Source organism: Theobroma cacao, chromosome 4 (assembly GCF_000208745.1).
Source record: "Theobroma cacao cultivar B97-61/B2 chromosome 4, Criollo_cocoa_genome_V2, whole genome shotgun sequence".
NCBI lineage: Eukaryota > Viridiplantae > Streptophyta > Magnoliopsida > Malvales > Malvaceae > Theobroma > Theobroma cacao.
The window spans coordinates 3,649,592-3,666,497 of record NC_030853.1 but is presented as its reverse complement, the minus strand read 5'-3'; the positions used below and the strand labels follow the sequence as shown (position 1 = coordinate 3,666,497).

Sequence of the window (16,906 nt, the reverse complement as noted above, 5' to 3'; positions counted from 1 at the left end):
TTATATTTCTAATGACTCAAGAATCATCCCATTTGAAGCTCTGTAGAGAGATTTATGGCCAAAATACCAAAACATATGCAATGGAAGTCTGCACCTTAAAATTGCTCTTCTTCTTCCACTAAAATTCTTCTTTCATTAAACACCTACAAAAGCACAAATAAATCAATAACAACCTATATTAACCACATTAGCACCAAATTTAGCAAAAAATTAACTAAGATTAGATTGATTCACATAAATTAACTAATTTAAAATATTTAAATAAAACTTACTAACTTTTATACATTACTACAAGAACTAAGCTAAATTACTATCAAAGTTAAGCCTAAATAACTCTATATTATAGAATTATCAACCCCATATACAATAACCCCATCGTTGGTGAGAACGGGATTCATTTGCTTGAGACATTACTCGATGATAGTTATTAGGGGAAGTGCAGGGATATCTCGTACGTGGCTAATTCTAGGTGCAAAAAGGTTATCCTTCCAAACAATTAACATTGATGAGTCAACATGTGCCGATGATCACTTATACAAAGGAAGAATGTTTTCCTCGAAGGTTGAGTTGAAACGAGTTTTGAACATATTGGCTCTAAAATAGCAGTTTAAGATAAAAGTAGAAAGGTTATGTAAAGGTCGTTTTGAGGTTGGTTGCAAGGACAAGGCATGCAAGTTCAGTGTGCGTGCAATGAAGTTACCTGAAGGAGAATATTGGCAAGTTCAAACGTTTCACAAAATACACATGTGTACTGTCGATGGTTTGCAAGGGCAATTTTGAACTGTAAGTGCGAAGATAATTTTTGAACTTATGTCACACAAGCTTCAAGCTAATGGAATAGCATTAAGACCTAAGGACATAATTGGTGAGATGAGGGTTTAGTGGGGATTGGAATGCTTATATGTTAAGGCTTGACAAGCGAAGGAGTATGCAAAAAGGCTTGTTTTCGATCCCCTAGAGGAGTCATTTTAACTACTACCCTTGTGTTTTTATATGTTGGAAAGAGAAAATCTCGACACAGTCATTGCGGTGGTTACTGATAAGGCACAAAGATTCAAATATTGTTTCTAGTCATATAGGGCTTGTACCCAAGGGTTTAGGGATGTTATGCGTTCTATGGTTGCAATTGATGCGACGCATCTGAAAGGCAGGTTCAAGGGTGTTCTATTTGTCGTTGATTGCAAAGATGCGAATGAGTGCATATATCTAATTGCATTTGGCATAGGCTATGTTGAAGACAAAGACTCGTGGATGTGGTTTCTTAGCAAGCTGCATGATGTGGTTGGTTGTCTTGAAAATACTATGTTCATTTCGTATCAGCATCTGGTAAGGGAAAGTTATGCGATATCTTTGCAGCATGCGACATGTAGTTGTCGAGCTTGGGACATCAGTGGAGTGCCATGCCAGCATGCCATCAGTGCTATCTATTATGAGGGAGAAGATCCTATAAAGTACTTAGTAGATTATTTTAAAAAGACTGAATACCTTAAGGCTTATGAACAACTTGTCACGACCCAATTTTCGGGCTATAACCAGTGCATGGGCCCAATGGATGTAGCCCACAAAGCCCAAGCAAGCCTATTTATATAATCCTGCCCATCATTCCGTCAACTGTTTTTACATTTACATCTCATAATCTCAATCCTTCAGTACTTTAATAGTAAATTATAACAATCAAAACTGCATTTATATTAGCCCAAAATAACATTAACTAATGCCACTCATGGTGACTGTACCAATCAAAATATACATATATGGTCTAAGGCATACATCTTAGTACTTTACATCACATTACGTATTTACAACAAAAATGACTCTAGGCTTTCAACGAAGTGACCAAGGTGAAGGTGCGGCTACGAAATGCCAAGATACCTACCAAGGATACGAATCTACGAGAACCTCGACCTAGTTACCGACTGTCTCTTGATCTGAAAACATGAAATTAAAAACGGTGAGTATAAACCCAGTGAGTGAATAAAAGAATGGAACAAGCAAATGATAAAGAAAATTTAAAGTAAACATGATGCATTTATTTTCAAAAACTATGCAATTTAGTTTAGTTCTAATTAAAACCCCTCATTAAACTCTTAATGAGTTAATCACTTGACGAAAATGGTCCAAGCACAACAAGGGATTTGAAGAGTGAAAACTTTAATAGTATTCAAGCAAGTCAAGTCAAGTCAAACGACGAGTCCTCGCTGCAGCGAAATTTGGTTCAAACTATCAATTGGCCGAGGGTTTCTCACTAAAACTCCTCATTTCAAACTTAATTAATTAGTTCCTTGATGTTGGAAGTCCATGATCAACTATGGTGCTAAAAAAGTGAAAAATAAGGCAGCAACCAAACAAGGAGGTAAGCAAGAAAAAATGTTTCTCGCTGCAGCGAGAATCAAGCCAATGTAACCCTCCAAACCCGAGAGTTTTTCGCTGCAGCGAGAAATAAGACACCAACAACAAGTTTTCATTCTATCAAGAAAAGGCCATTTAGCTGCAAAGACAAAATCAACTTGAACATGTTTAGAAATTTCCAAGGTTCAACATGCAAGATTCACACGTATTACAATCATATACCATACTCATGAATTTTCTATAACACACACACACACACACACACACACATATATATACACACATCATCATACATACCATCTCACCATATCAGCTCATGTGCACTCCTTACTCGCATATAACTGGGTCATCATCTGCTCATGTGCACTCCCACAGTGCACATAGCTGAGTCATCATCAGCTCATGTGCACTCCCACACCGCACATAGCTGGGTCATCATTATCACACAAAAAGGAACATCCAATGCATATTATACATATCAACATATTGTGATAACACATGAACCATTTATATGGCACATTTTCACAAGATAAAAACATTTCACCAAAAGCTTGTTCCCAGGTATATTTTTAAAGAAAAGTTGGATAAAATCATTCAAATGTTTCACCCAAAATACATCTACATTTCCCAAAGATATTTTGAAATGCAAGTTCACTCACCAGTATTCGTTAAATCTTTACTCAACTCCAACTTCCTCTAATGGTACAAATGGGGTGGTGGGGCTTCGTTGGAACCTATCATCACATTAGCATCATCACCATCAACCCAACTTGGCATTAATACTATTCCAAAGCTATTTTCTAAATTGAGTTCTACTAGTCATTCCTACTAGCTTCCAACTACCATTAAATGGCTATTATTTGCACTACTCTAGTCATACTAAAAATGATTAAACAATCTCAACAATAAAACACTCACAAATCAAATTACTAGACATTATCAACAACTAAAATATCAACTCAATTTCAACACTCACCTTGCTAAATTGTAATTGGATTTCTCCTTAAGAATTCTCAAACTATTATAGAGTCTTTTTTTCTCTCTCTAAAACACCTAGCTAGTGAGAGAAAGTATTAGTTTAAGACTTTGGAGGATTTTAAGGTGAAAGAGTAAAAGAGCATAAAGGGCTAGTGAAAAGGTGCACAAAAGCATGAAATTTGAGACTAACTTGAGAGAGTTATGGAAGCTTGAAGAGAACTTCCATGGAGGATGAAGAAACGTGAGATGGAAAGAAGAAGCTGCTGGAAGAAATTGATATTTATAGCTAGAGCTTATCCAATCTCTATTTAAATTACGAAAATGCCCTTAACAAGTTAGCCTGTTCTCCTTCAATCCTTTGTGTAATCTTTTTACTCTTTTTACACTGAAACAAAGTCCAGAATGGTCTAGAAATGCTCGAGTTCACGAAAACTTAAAAATTTTGACTCAAGATAAAAAATGACCATTTTACCCCTACTTTGGAAATCATCATTATTTTTATTTCCTTCATTCTTTTACCCTTATTTTCATCATTCATTTATGCCTTAGGCCTACTTATTCCTTAATATTGTTTGAAAAGCCTACTTCTAAGGGCTCATTAAAGAAATGATGAAATTACCCCTGACCCGTGTTATCGTGTCTACGCCTAATTACAGGGCTATAGAGGTCGAGGTCTCACACAACTGCTCCATCCTGTCAGAGGCCCAATATTCTGGCCTCAACGAAATGTGGAGGTTGTCTTACCTCCATATGTAAAGAGATCTGCTAGACGATCGAAGAAGGAAAAGAGAAGAGAATAAGGTGAAGGGCCAAAGAAAAAAATGTCAAGGGTTTGAAGGATAATGAAATGCTTGATTTGTCGTCAAAAAGGACACAATAGGTCAAATTGTCCTATGTGCCATGTAAGTGTTATCTATTATGTATCTTGTTGCTTGATTTAGTTATTATTTATATTGCTACTTACTTTTTTTAATTTTTATGTCTAGGGTTAAACAAGCACACAAAAAAGTCAAAGTCAAAAGAGAAAATCTTCTGCTAGTAGAGCAAGTGAAGCTACTACTGGTGCACCAAGTGAAGCTGCTGCTGGTGCACCAAGTGAAGCTGTTGCTAGTGCAAGTGAAGATGCTGGTAGGTCCATTGCATCAATAGTTGTCAAGAAGAGGAAAAAAATGAAGGCTACTAAAAGAAACCAATTTGTTGCTGCAACTACGGAGGGCTTCATTTCAGAAGATTTTGTTGTCCTAAGATAGAAATTGAAGCATGCAAGCCCTAAGGGGAAAGGGACAACAGCCTACAGACATCAAACCCTATCTACTTTAACACCTATAGCTCCTCCACAATAGATTCTGTTATAAAGGTGAGCGACAATTTAATCCTTGTTCATGTCTTGTCGTTTTATGATTTTACCGCTTGGATATTTGATGATTTGATGTGCATGCATCTTTCAATAGGCTAAAAGGCCAAATCAATTACTTGTTGCAACTGGGCATAGGGATTCAAGGTCATTCATATCTAGTATGCAACTATTGGTGAGAAAAATTGTGACTTGCAATATGATCATATTTCTTTAGCGTTATTTTTGCAATTCTAACATTGATTTTGTTCATATTGCCATAAGAAATTGCACACCAAAAGCAACCCAATAGATTGAATTCGGTTGCTGATTTGCCCACTCAAGAAAGCATTAAGAATGCTTGAGAATTTGCAACGATTTATTGTGTGGTTTATATGCTGTCTTGGTACAATTAAATAGTATACTTGTTTTTGTTACTAGGTACTTAAATGTTGTGTAAATGTTGCCGTCATGATTTTGTCTATAATAGCTGGCTTTCTTTTGTAATTGTCATATATTGTACAGGGGCTCTATTTGATTTGGGTCAAACTATTGTTAGCTTACAAGCCTCTTGTAAAGGTTTTTGTACATTGTTTTGCATATATATATATAGTTGCTTTTCTTTCCTAAGAAGATAGATGTTCTTGTTGTCTCTTTTTTCATATTATAATTACAATTATAATTATAATTATATAGTTTCCTTACGAAGGTGTTGTTTATGGGAGTGATTTCCTTCATTTTAGGCTTGCTTGCAGATGCTATTTCTCAAACTACTTTTGAAAGAAATGATCATAAAGCTAATATATGGCTCCACTTACTTTTGTTTTTAGTCTAATATATTTATTATTGAAATGATAATAACAAGAAAAGACACTTAATAATCTGAAAATTGAGTTAATTATATTTTTTTTGGCTCAATTTAATCTCTAAATTTTTGTTGAATTTCGTCCTCATACATTGAACTTTTCTTCACATTAATCCCTGTACCGTAATTTTTCTCTACTTTAGTCCCTTTTTTTTTTAGCAGGAACTTTTTTTTTCCTGTCTGCTACATGGTAGTGCCATGTCAGCATGGCAAAATGACATGGCACTGCCACGCCATCATGTCGGGTGACATGGTACTACCACGTCATCATGTCGGGTGACATGGCACTACCACATCATTCTGTCAGTCACACAAGCATTGCCACATCAACCAAGTTTGCCATGTTAGCACCACATCAGCGCTGGCATCATCACCTTTAACAGAGAAAATGGATGTCGTTAGGAGGAGAGATTAAATTGGAGAAATTACCAAAATCAATAGACTAAATTGCTACGATTTTGAGTAGAAAGACTAAATTGAACAAAATAAGAAAGTACAGGGACTGCTTAGGTCTTTCGATCATTTTTTATTTTGAAAATTTTTTTGATTTGTCACGTGGTATACCACGTCATTATCTCAATGCCACGTCATCAAAATGTGCCACGTTAGCATTGACATCATTCCCTTTAACAGCAAAATTAGATGTCGTTAGGGGAATGAACTAAATTGAAGAAATTTTCAAAATCGAGAGATTACATTACTTTGATTTTGAGTTTAGAGACTAAATTGGATAAAATTAAAAAATACAAAGACTGAATAGGTCTTTTTATCATTTATAATATATACATACATCTTTATTTCTTGCGAATCTGAGCTCATATTCCATGTTCAAGTACACAGAACTTATACTTTTTCCTTGGTGAGGTACGAATACAATAAGCTCATAACCCTCAAAAATAAACAGGCTTACAACCAAAATCAACAGATTTCTTCACTGCATCCAGTAGCATCTGAGTCTTTCTGCTAATGTCAGGCCATTTAGGATCAGGGTGGGAGGCAGATGTTCTAATACCATGAACAAGCCTTGCAAACTCCTGAACCATCAAAGCCTCCTGCGGTAGCTCAGAAGCCACAACTACTTTCTGAGGCTTCACATTCCACCCGATATGAAGTTGCAGGAATTTCGCTCCCAGCGTGAACTCAAATGAAGCGGAGCTCTCCTGATACGGGATTATGAAGTCCCGGAGATTCAAGGATCCCCGAGAACCAGTTATGGCCAAGTCCATGGATGTACTGGAGAAGAATGAGCAGTGAATAATCGCAACAGTTTCCGCTGGTTCCCCATATTGAATGGAGGCAGAGCAGGAGAGGATGACTCCATTCGAGTTTTTGGAGACGTCTGGTAGAGCCGTGACTAAAGTTGGTAGCTGGTAATTTTTGGCCCACAAGATAGCTCCAAGACAGTACCAGCCAATGTCACCAAGGGCACCGAGGGCATCCATGTCTGCTTTTACTCTTATGTCATTCTCAAGGAATTCAGGGGATACTGAAGTTGTTGATGTGCTGTAGATCTGACAGTCAGATAAGCAACAATATTCATTTAATTCGTGTCAAGTACCAAGAACGGTGGAACAAAGATTAAAAGACCAAGACAGAATAAATCTCCCTTCTAAAATATGAAGAAGAAAACGAAAGACACTTACGTAATTGACATCTCCTAAATGATTAGAATCAAAGAGCATCTCCTTCATTTTAACAGTCCTAGGATGGTGCAACCACATGGACCCATCCATGAACTGCACACCATTGGATTCACAAGCTTCAAGTATCTGCTCCAACTCAGTCACATCGAGGGCCGTTGGTTTCTCTATCAGCACATGCTTCTTCCTCCTGGCAGCCATCACCGCCCAATGAAGGTGCAGACTAGTCGGCAGTGGCATGTACACAGCATCCACAAATGGGTCATCGAGCACTTGATCGTAGCTTCCATAAATCTTGACGCTCTCATGCACTCCATTGGCACTCGCAAATTGCTTGGCCTTTTCTATGGAACGGCTGCCAATGGCGTACAGGACCGAACTGGGGGCTAAGTTAATGGCTCTGGCAACTTTTCCTGCTATTTTTGCACATCCGATGATGCCGAAACGAATTGGAGTTTCAGGTTTTTCACCCATTTTTAGGATTTGTTGCTCTGTTGGGTGGGAAGGCTGTCGAGCTTGATATTCAGTCCCTGTTTGAGAAAGTTGGAAGTGAAGGGATAAGGATTGACCATATCCCCTGCCTCTACGTGGGCTCATTTGGGCCTTCAAGCCTCATAACAAAAATCCATTAGTTCTTGGGCTGGGCTGACCGATACACTCGATATTAATAACTCAGGTTTGACTTGATGGTTATTACTTTCTTCCAGAGAAAAACAAGCTAGGGATTTTTTTTTAAACATTTTTAATTTTGATCTATATTGTTTTAAATAAATTAATTAAATAAAATTTATAAAATATATATTTAAAATACTTTATTTGAAGTTTTTGAAACTTTTTTTCATATTTTAATTGATGATAAATACACAACGATAAGATATTAAAATTTAAAACTTTTTTTATGAAAAATAAATGTTAAATTTGTGACAAATTTTAGTTTAGTTACTTCACCACTAGTAGTATGTTTTAAAGCTCAATATATTATCCTAGCTGTGTTGGGTGTTGACCATGAGTTGGATGGGTGGGTAGTTCCAATGTGATTTCCTAATTGTTAAGACAAGTAATAATGCTAGTACTAATATAATATTATTTTACATTATATATCCTTATCATTCAAGTCATTATCAATTAAGTCAAAACGAGAAAATCAATTTTTCTAATCCAAGATTTATTTTTAAAATGATTAAGCATGTTTTATTTTTAAAATGATAGGTTTAATTTTATTAAGTTATCATAATGTTATACGTCATGTTTTAAAATTTAGTTGTTACACGTCATATTGAAAATAATTGTTACATGCCATGTTAATATAATTGTTATATGTTATGTTAAAAATTTAGTTGTTACACGTCATATTGAAAAATGTAATTGTTAGATGTCATGTTGAAAATTTAGTTATTGCACATCATGTTGAAAAATGTAATTATTATCCATTATATTGAAAATTTAGTTGTTACAGGTCATATTAAAAAATATATTTATTACACGTAATGATGAAAAAATTGTTACACATCACACTACAATTTGAACCGTTTTAACTAAACAGAAAAGATTTTTTGATAAAATTACCTTTTCGTATCTTGCATGACAAGTTAGCATTTACGTCATGTGCGTGTTCTATACGCGTCAGATACCTTTTACCTTAATCCTTAATTGTGAGAAACCGAAAACATTTAACTTTTAATTATTATAATTGAAATATTTAACTTTAAATTAACAAAAACTTAAAAATTTCAGCATTTAATCCTTTTCAAAACATTGTATCAAATTAAAATCTCAAAAAATTTTATTTTAAAAGTTCAAACAAAAATTTATATGAGTCCCAAAATGCAGTTAACAACTAACATTTCTCTTCTAATCAAATCACTTTTGACTTTTGGAGAAGTCCGGAAAAATATCTAATTGAATATCACGGGCCAGCCCAGCACGGCTTTTTCGTGAGCAGGTGGTCAAGATGGTGGGCGGATGGTGGACATTTCCAACTGAAAATTATATTCTTTTTTACTTAAAAATTATTACATTTCTACAAGAGAAGGCAGCAGCCTTCAAAATGAATCAACAAGGGAAAATAACGAGTCTTTGATTTGAAAGTTCAACCTTCCTTTCTCTTTAATCTATTTTTTCGGTATTATTATAGAGAAAGCTCGGGACTTGTTTTTTAAGTACAATGTTGAGAAAATTTAGGAATTATTTTTAAAAAATTAAAAAAAATTACTTTTTTAATACATTTGATATTTTTATTTTTAATTAAATAATTTTTTATAATTAATAATTAATTTATTCTTATAAGTCAAAACATCATTTATAATTTTATATTCACGTGATTTTATTTGACCTATAATAAAAGTATATAAATGTGATTGAATTAAATAAAAAATAAATTTAATAAAATATTTTTAAATAATTCAAAAGTTTTTTGTTAAATATTATGTTTTTTATTCCAATCATACGAATATGGTAATAGATATTTTATAATTAGATATACTATCTTATTTTATTCAATTAAGTAATCAAAATCGAATAAAATTTGGATAATGAAATTAGTAATTATCGTAAATTCGAATGGGGTTTTGAATAGAGTCACCAAGTATTTACGATCCGAATTTTTGAATTTGAAAAATAAGAAATACCTTATCCCATATATTTTTGTTGTTGATATGGAACAAAGAGTGCGTGGAGTGTGGATAGAAGGAAGAAACATTTGGAATCTGGGCAGGCGTAGTGTAAAACCAAAATTAGTGGAATATTTATGTTTACGTAGTATTTTATCTCTAACTTAACAACGTCAATGCTAGGCAGAATACCTTTATTAAAAAACAAAAAGAAAAAAAGAAAAATGATGACGATTTCCATTTCCCCCCATGCCCTCCCTCAGCTTCAACGTTATAAAAGAGCAGCTCCCACACCATCACAGGTCAAACAGGGATTGGGTCAGTCAGTCGGTGGCCGAGCAGGTGGAGGAGTTTTGGCGATGGCATATCTCAAAAATCTTACGACCACCAACCATTTGAGACATGTGGAGTCCATGGCAACTCTGCCTTCAGGCGCCGGCAAGATTTCCCATTTGAACGCTGTCGTCTTGGGTGAGGCTCTTGCGTCGGAAGAGGACGACCTCGTTTTCCCAAGTGATGACTTCTCTCGCGAGGCTCTCGTTCCTTCTCCACAAAAGGTTTCTCATTCTTTTTGTTTGTGTCTGGTTTTTTACCATTCAAATTAATACTGGAGATATGTTCATACTGCGTTATGTTACATTTTAATTCATCAGCAGCTCTACATGATAACAAAATTAATGGATATTTATGATTTAGCTTGTACTGAGTGGTTATAATTGATGATTGTTAATTGTGGGGGCGAGATGCGATCAGTACCTGGAGATGTACAAACGATCAATATGGGACCCCGCTGGATTTTGGTCCGACATTGCATCATCGGAGTTCTACTGGAAGCAAAGGTGGGGAGAACAAGTCTACTCCGAGAATCTCGACGTCAGGAAAGGGAACATCAAGATCGAGGTCTTTTTCTCTGTTTTTTCCTTGTTTTGTCTTGTTTAACATTTGGGTCAACGTAAGTCTAATCACTTTCTTTCGTTCGTTCTGGGCGTTACCAGTGGTTCAAAGGTGGCATCACCAATATGTGCTACAATTGCTTGGATAGAAACATCGATGCTGGACTTGCTGACAAAATCGCCCTTTACTGGGAATCCAATGAACCTGGATTTGATGCCACTTTGACTTACTCCCAGCTACTGGACAGAGTTTGCCAGGTTTCTCTCAGTTTATTTCTTTGCTGCACCTTTACAAGTTCATCAATTGGAAACACCTCTCATTTGGTGCATTTCTCTGCAGCTGGCTAACTACCTGAAAGCTATTGGTGTTAGAAAGGGTGATGCTGTTGTTGTTTATTTGCCCATGTTAATGGAACTCCCGATTACCATGCTTGCATGTGCGCGCATTGGTGCAGTTCACTCGGTACATGCCTCCTCTTTGTTCACATGAAAAAGGATGAACAGTGTGAAACTACTAAACACTAAGAGATTACATTGTTAATTTCTACTTTATAATTAAATAAATTCCCACCCCCTTCGTCCTTTCAGGTTGTCTTTGCTGGATTCTCTTCAGAATCTCTTGCCCAACGTATCATGGACTGCAAACCAAAAGTTGTTATTACTTGTAATGCTGTTAAAAGAGGTCCTAAGACCATCCACCTTAAGGACATTGTTGATGCTGCCCTTGTTGAATCTGCCAAGAATGGGGTCCCCGTAGGTTAGTAAATTTTAAGAAATTGTTATCTGATTTGAGCATTGTTTTCTCCATTGCAGTTCATGCATATTCAGACTGGGTCAAACCCATTTCTGGTACTGAGTTTTTGACTTGAGATGAATTTTACAACTTTTGCTTAACATTGCAGTACATTGGAGCACTTATCTTTAGCCTAAATTTCATTTTCTATAGCAATTAAAATTTTTGGTACAACAGTCTTCCCTTGCACTACTGTCCCTTCAATTTCATTCAGAATGTTTTGATAGCCAAGGGCCAGGTGCTTGCCAGTTGGCTTAACATAACTAATGGAGTGTGTTAGTCAGATCCGGCTTAACATAACCAGATATAGAACACCATGGATGTTAATCAGGCTGCTAAGCCCTTACCTTTTTGCTGCCTGCATCCTGTGCTTTTGTAATTGAAGTGCTTCCTTGAGTTGCTGCACGGATTTCCATCACCAGTGACACACAATTTTATTAATTTTTATAACTCATTTGTTCTCTATAAAAAGGAGATATCTTCTTGTGAGCAGATGTATGCTTAACCTATGAAAACCAATCGGCATTGAAGAAGGAAAGCACTAAATGGCAGGATGGAAGAGATATATGGTGGGAGGTTAGTATATAAACGGAAAGGAATTGTACATTTTGATGGTTTCTGTTTTCAGTAGCAATAATTTTAAATTAGTGTTTTGTTTAGTCGTGGATTGCTGATTTTAATAATCTTTTTGTAGGATGTTGTCCCAAAATATGCGACTACTTGCGATGTTGAGTGGGTTGATGCAGAAGATCCCCTTTTTCTACTGTATACTAGTGGGAGTACTGGAAAGCCTAAGGTATTTATTTTGCTTGGTTGATGTATTTTATGTAGTTCCTCATTTTCCTTTCTTATGCTCTAATATGAACTTTTAAAAGGGCGTACTCCATACAACTGGAGGATATATGGTTTACACAGCTACAACATTTAAATATGCATTTGACTACAAAGCGTCTGATGTGTACTGGTACTTTGGACACTCTGCATCCTTAATGTTCCTGAAATTTTATAAATTCTTGCTGCTTAGTAATCTATCAATACTTGGTTTGCTTGACATATCTTTTCCTTGATTTTAGGTGCACAGCTGACTGTGGTTGGATTACCGGGCACAGTTATGTCACTTATGGACCAATGCTTAATGGAGCAACAATTGTTGTGTATGAGGGGGTAAGGGTTTACAATTCTTTTTTGACATGGAAAAAGAGATTATGCTTCCAAGATTAGCAACTAATCCATCTTTAAATAGATCTGGCATTGGATAGTGTCTATGATGTAACTTTTGATTCCGTGGGCATTGTCATTAAGGACTAAGAAGGAAAATTGGCAAATAATCCAGCTTAATTAGATTATGTCAGATGAAACATCAAGCTCTATGGAAGGTTTGATAAGTTATGTGGTGTTTCTGAAAGTTTATCAAGAGAGCAACTAGGTAGTAAGACGCTATCCATCACAGCATATTGCAGCATATGAACATAGAAAATGTAAACTTTGATTTTAATATATATAATGGTCATTAATAAGTATGAATCTTATATTTGTTGAAACCAGATATTTTGATTTAAATATGTTATAAATGTTTCAATAGATAGCAACATGTCCACATGTTATATGCAGGCCCCAAATTATCCTGATCCTGGACGATGTTGGGACATTGTTGACAAATACAAGGTGACCATATTCTACACTGCCCCTACATTGGTGCGCTCTCTTATGCGTGATGGTGATGAGGCAAGATTTATCTCTAACCTTACTTACAAACTACAAATCTATGGATCGAAATATTTATCAGAATTATTGTGAACAATGAGAGTTCCTCTTTACTGGTTTGCTTCATTTATGTTCATAGTTGACACCCAGCCTCATAATTTCCCACAGCTCCAATTTATTTTGTCTTCCTTTTCTCTTTCAACATGGTCAACCAAAATGGAGTAATAAAGATTAAAGGAACTCCATTGAATTTTGCAAGAATCTAGCCATTTTCTTTAATTCCGGCATGGAAGTTTATTTCCGTGATCTTTGAACTATCCTCTGGCCTGAGAGGAATGCAATTTTGCTATGTCTATTATGTTTGGATAGAAACCATCGCAGGAGTTCCTCTTGATGTATTTCCAAAATTTATATTGATATCACTATTGCTGACTATGCAGTATGTTACACGCTACTCTCGCAAGTCCCTGCGTGTCCTTGGAAGTGTTGGAGAGCCTATTAATCCAAGTGCTTGGAGGTTCTCGGCTTTATATAATTTCGTCTGATCAACAAGTTTTCTCTCTTTTTTTATCCTTTCCTTTCTTTCTATATGTAAAAGAAATGTTTAACCTAAAATTGTCCCGATTACTGTAGGTGGTTTTTTAATGTTGTTGGAGGCTCTAGGTGCCCTATTTCGGACACTTGGTGGCAAACTGAAACAGGTGGCTTCATGGTAAGTTTTTTTCTTCATTCCTTCAGGTTACATATTTTGTTAGCATCTTCTGAGAAAATATTCTCAGAACTAATTTTTACATGGAAAATTTAGATGATTTTACTCTGCTTTACATGCATATTTCAACTTTTGATTGTTGTTCTTCATTCTTAACTGGCAGATTACTCCTCTGCCGGGTGCCTGGCCGCAGAAGCCTGGTTCTGCTACCTTTCCTTTCTTTGGAGTTCAGGTTTAATGCAATGCTGTTATAGTCATATGCTCTGCAGTTGCCACTCTGGTGGATCCTCTGCATCAGAAATTTCATGGATTTGCTTTACCGACCACTGCTTAGTGCCACTGCACAGAATTAATGCCAAAGGCCGGTACCCAGTGGGTCCGTTACTGTAGCACAACGGTGTGGTTTCTGTGGCCCTGTTATCCTGAGCACATCATAAGGTCCGTACAGGTTCGGGGCCTTGAGCCTGCGTTAAGCCAAGAGGGCATGTGAAAGGGCATGAGTTGGCTCCAACCACATCTGAGACTATGTTTAGTGCCTTCGATATGGGTGCCCGGATCCTGACACTTAGTGCTATGGACTACGGATTCCGCTATACTCTGGTTTCCTGGCGTTGATCCTAGTGAATGGTTCTTTTTTTTTTTTTTGTCTTTTTATCAATCTCTTCTTCTTGTATAACTGCAGCCTGTCATAGTGGACGAGAAAGGAGTTGAGATTGAAGGTGAGTGCAGTGGTTATCTCTGCGTGAAAAGCTCATGGCCTGGTGCATTTCGAACTCTTTATGGTGATCATGAGAGATATGAGACAACATACTTTAAACCATTCGCTGGATATTATTTTACCGGTGATGGCTGCAGCAGGTATGTTGTTCCTAACACTGAAATTGCTATCTTTTTGGCCTTCATTTTTATTAGTGCACAATATTGGATTCTAATTTGCTATCCTAGACTTTTATCAACTGATGGCATCCTCAGGCACTACTGTTGAGTTACTTTTGTCTTTGTTTCAGGGACAAGGATGGGTACCACTGGCTTACTGGAAGAGTGGATGATGTTATCAATGTTAGGTATTCTTTTTAATGAAGTGCTGCTATTATCTGGAAAATAGCCTGTTGAATGTCTTCATGTTCCTTAGCAAGTAATTAAACAAACCGTTTCTTTCCTGTTGCCTGTGGATGATACTATCTTAATATTTGCAGTGGACATCGTATTGGCACAGCTGAGGTGGAATCTGCTCTAGTCTCCCATCCTCAATGTGCAGAAGCTGCTGTGGTTGGTGTTGAGCATGAGGTATTCAGCGGGCCTGATGCATGTTTCTAAGAATTAAATACTAAGTAGCTGAGATACATTATTGTGGTTAGTAAGTCTAAGCTTTCATTTTCCGCTGCTGTTAGGTTAAAGGACAGGGCATATATGCCTTTGTTACTCTTGTGGACGGAGTTTCTTACAGTGAAGAACTCCGAAAGAGCCTTATACTCACAGTGCGAAATCAGGTTTGATACTATTCCAGTGGCTGTAGCATAAAGACGCTTAACCTAATGCACCTTTCTTTTTGAAAATTATTGATGTAGAAATGATGCCAGCATTGTCTTGGTCTGCTGACAAATTGGAAAAAAAATTGTTGAGATGTTAGTACACCCATGTGTAGGAACTCTCATATATTACCCTACAAGTTCTGGAGGATATACACACGAAACTTGAAATGGAATAGCGTTAAGCCGACAGATTGATCGACCTTATTTGTTTGAAAATAGAACCTTTTGCTTTAATCATCTTAAAGCCTCAAGGAAGTCCAAGTGTTATATATGATCTACACCATAACCAGATTTCAGTTCTCAGTCCTCTCCTTGCACTTTTCAGTTGTATAGTCCTTATCAAGAATACTGGAGTTTTTGTGAGATTCAGCTCCTGAAATAAAAAATGGAAGCTTTAGCTGTATTGAGCCTTATCCTAACATCCCACTCAGATAATGAATTGTTTGTTTAATGATCTTTCATGCACTTGATTTGAATTTCCATTGCTCGTAGTCTGAAGATATCCATCTGCCTTGCAGATAGGAGCATTTGCAGCACCTGACAAAATACACTGGGCGCCTGGCCTCCCGAAAACAAGGAGTGGAAAGATAATGAGGAGGATTCTGAGGAAAATTGCATCGAGACAGTTAGATGAACTTGGAGACACAAGCACACTAGCGGAGCCTGGTGTAGTTGATCAGCTTATTGCACTTGCTGACTGCTGAAACAACTCGAACTCATAGTACTGGATGTCATCCGTTAAGGAGTGCCCCATTTTCGGCTCTTGATAGCTGTTAGTATGATGAAATTATCATTTTCATTTTTTCCCTGTTCCTTTTTTGTTTCCCCATCATATACATCTTTTGAGGTTGTTTCATCCCTATAGATTTCTGATTATTGCGGTTGAGAAAAGTATTCCAGCAGGTCCTTGAATCATGGTGACTGCTACACCGGTAGTTGTAAATTAATGTACAAATTGTACGCTCTGAAAATAATGGAAATAATAGTAAATGGGGCATGAAAATAATTCAAACGTGTAGAGTTTTCTTGCCATTCTCATAGCCCTAATGCCTATAATTAGCTTCTAATTCTGATTTATGAAATAAGATCCAAATAAATGAATTGATATTCTAAGAAAAAGGGCAGCAGAATTATAACATAAACGTGACACGAGTTTATATTTTTAATTCAAAAGATACATTTATGAAGTGGAATAAAACTCTTATTTATAAACTTAAAATTTATCTTATCATTGTTGTATTTGTTTTTTACATATAGAAGAGATACATTTATCAAGTGGAATAAAACTCTTATTTATAAACTTAAAATTTATCTTATCATTGTTGTATCTGTTCTTTTACATATAAAAGAGAATGATTCGTAATCTTATTGTATTAGCTCTGTCAGAGATAAAGGAGAATGATTCATCTTAATTCGAGGTATTTCTTATAAAAAATCTCATATTAATGAATAATTAGATAGACTTTAATCTTGGTGACTCTCTTGAGTAGTATCCCATATC

General features: G+C 36.1%; 2 protein-coding genes across 2 annotated transcripts; one reads left to right on the top strand and one right to left on the bottom strand.

Moving 5' to 3' along the window:
- Positions 6,274-7,700, bottom strand: LOC18601190 (uncharacterized oxidoreductase At4g09670). The gene is made up of 2 exons (XM_018119640.1): positions 7,169-7,700; positions 6,274-7,036 (listed from the first exon to the last, which is right to left on the bottom strand). Exons 1-2 carry the CDS (start codon positions 7,637-7,639, stop codon positions 6,416-6,418), a joined length of 1,092 nt encoding a protein of 363 aa, XP_017975129.1. The 5' UTR covers positions 7,640-7,700; the 3' UTR covers positions 6,274-6,415.
- On the top strand, positions 9,922-16,443 carry LOC18601189 (acetyl-coenzyme A synthetase, chloroplastic/glyoxysomal). Its single transcript, XM_007032042.2, has 18 exons — positions 9,922-10,331; positions 10,528-10,674; positions 10,770-10,925; positions 11,008-11,130; positions 11,256-11,424; positions 11,954-12,036; positions 12,155-12,256; positions 12,336-12,424; positions 12,534-12,624; positions 13,072-13,185; positions 13,605-13,681; positions 13,798-13,876; positions 14,037-14,105; positions 14,556-14,731; positions 14,881-14,937; positions 15,070-15,160; positions 15,265-15,363; positions 15,924-16,443. The coding sequence occupies exons 1-18, from the start codon at positions 9,951-9,953 to the stop codon at positions 16,107-16,109; spliced, it is 2,289 nt and encodes a 762-aa protein (XP_007032104.2). The 5' UTR covers positions 9,922-9,950; the 3' UTR covers positions 16,110-16,443.

Excerpts from the sequence above, each read along its gene's own strand:
- LOC18601190 (XM_018119640.1), bottom strand. The coding sequence starts at position 7,639 with ATGGGTGAAAAACCTGAAACTCCAATTCGTTTCGGCATCATCGGATGT. Across the intron at positions 7,037-7,168 it reads ATTTAGGAGATGTCAATTAC|ATCTACAGCACATCAACAAC; the intron begins GTAAGTGTCTTT and ends TCTGACTGTCAG.
- LOC18601189 (XM_007032042.2), top strand. The coding sequence starts at position 9,951 with ATGCTAGGCAGAATACCTTTATTAAAAAACAAAAAGAAAAAAAGAAAA. Across the intron at positions 12,257-12,335 it reads GGAGTACTGGAAAGCCTAAG|GGCGTACTCCATACAACTGG; the intron begins GTATTTATTTTG and ends AACTTTTAAAAG. Across the intron at positions 13,682-13,797 it reads ATTAATCCAAGTGCTTGGAG|GTGGTTTTTTAATGTTGTTG; the intron begins GTTCTCGGCTTT and ends CGATTACTGTAG.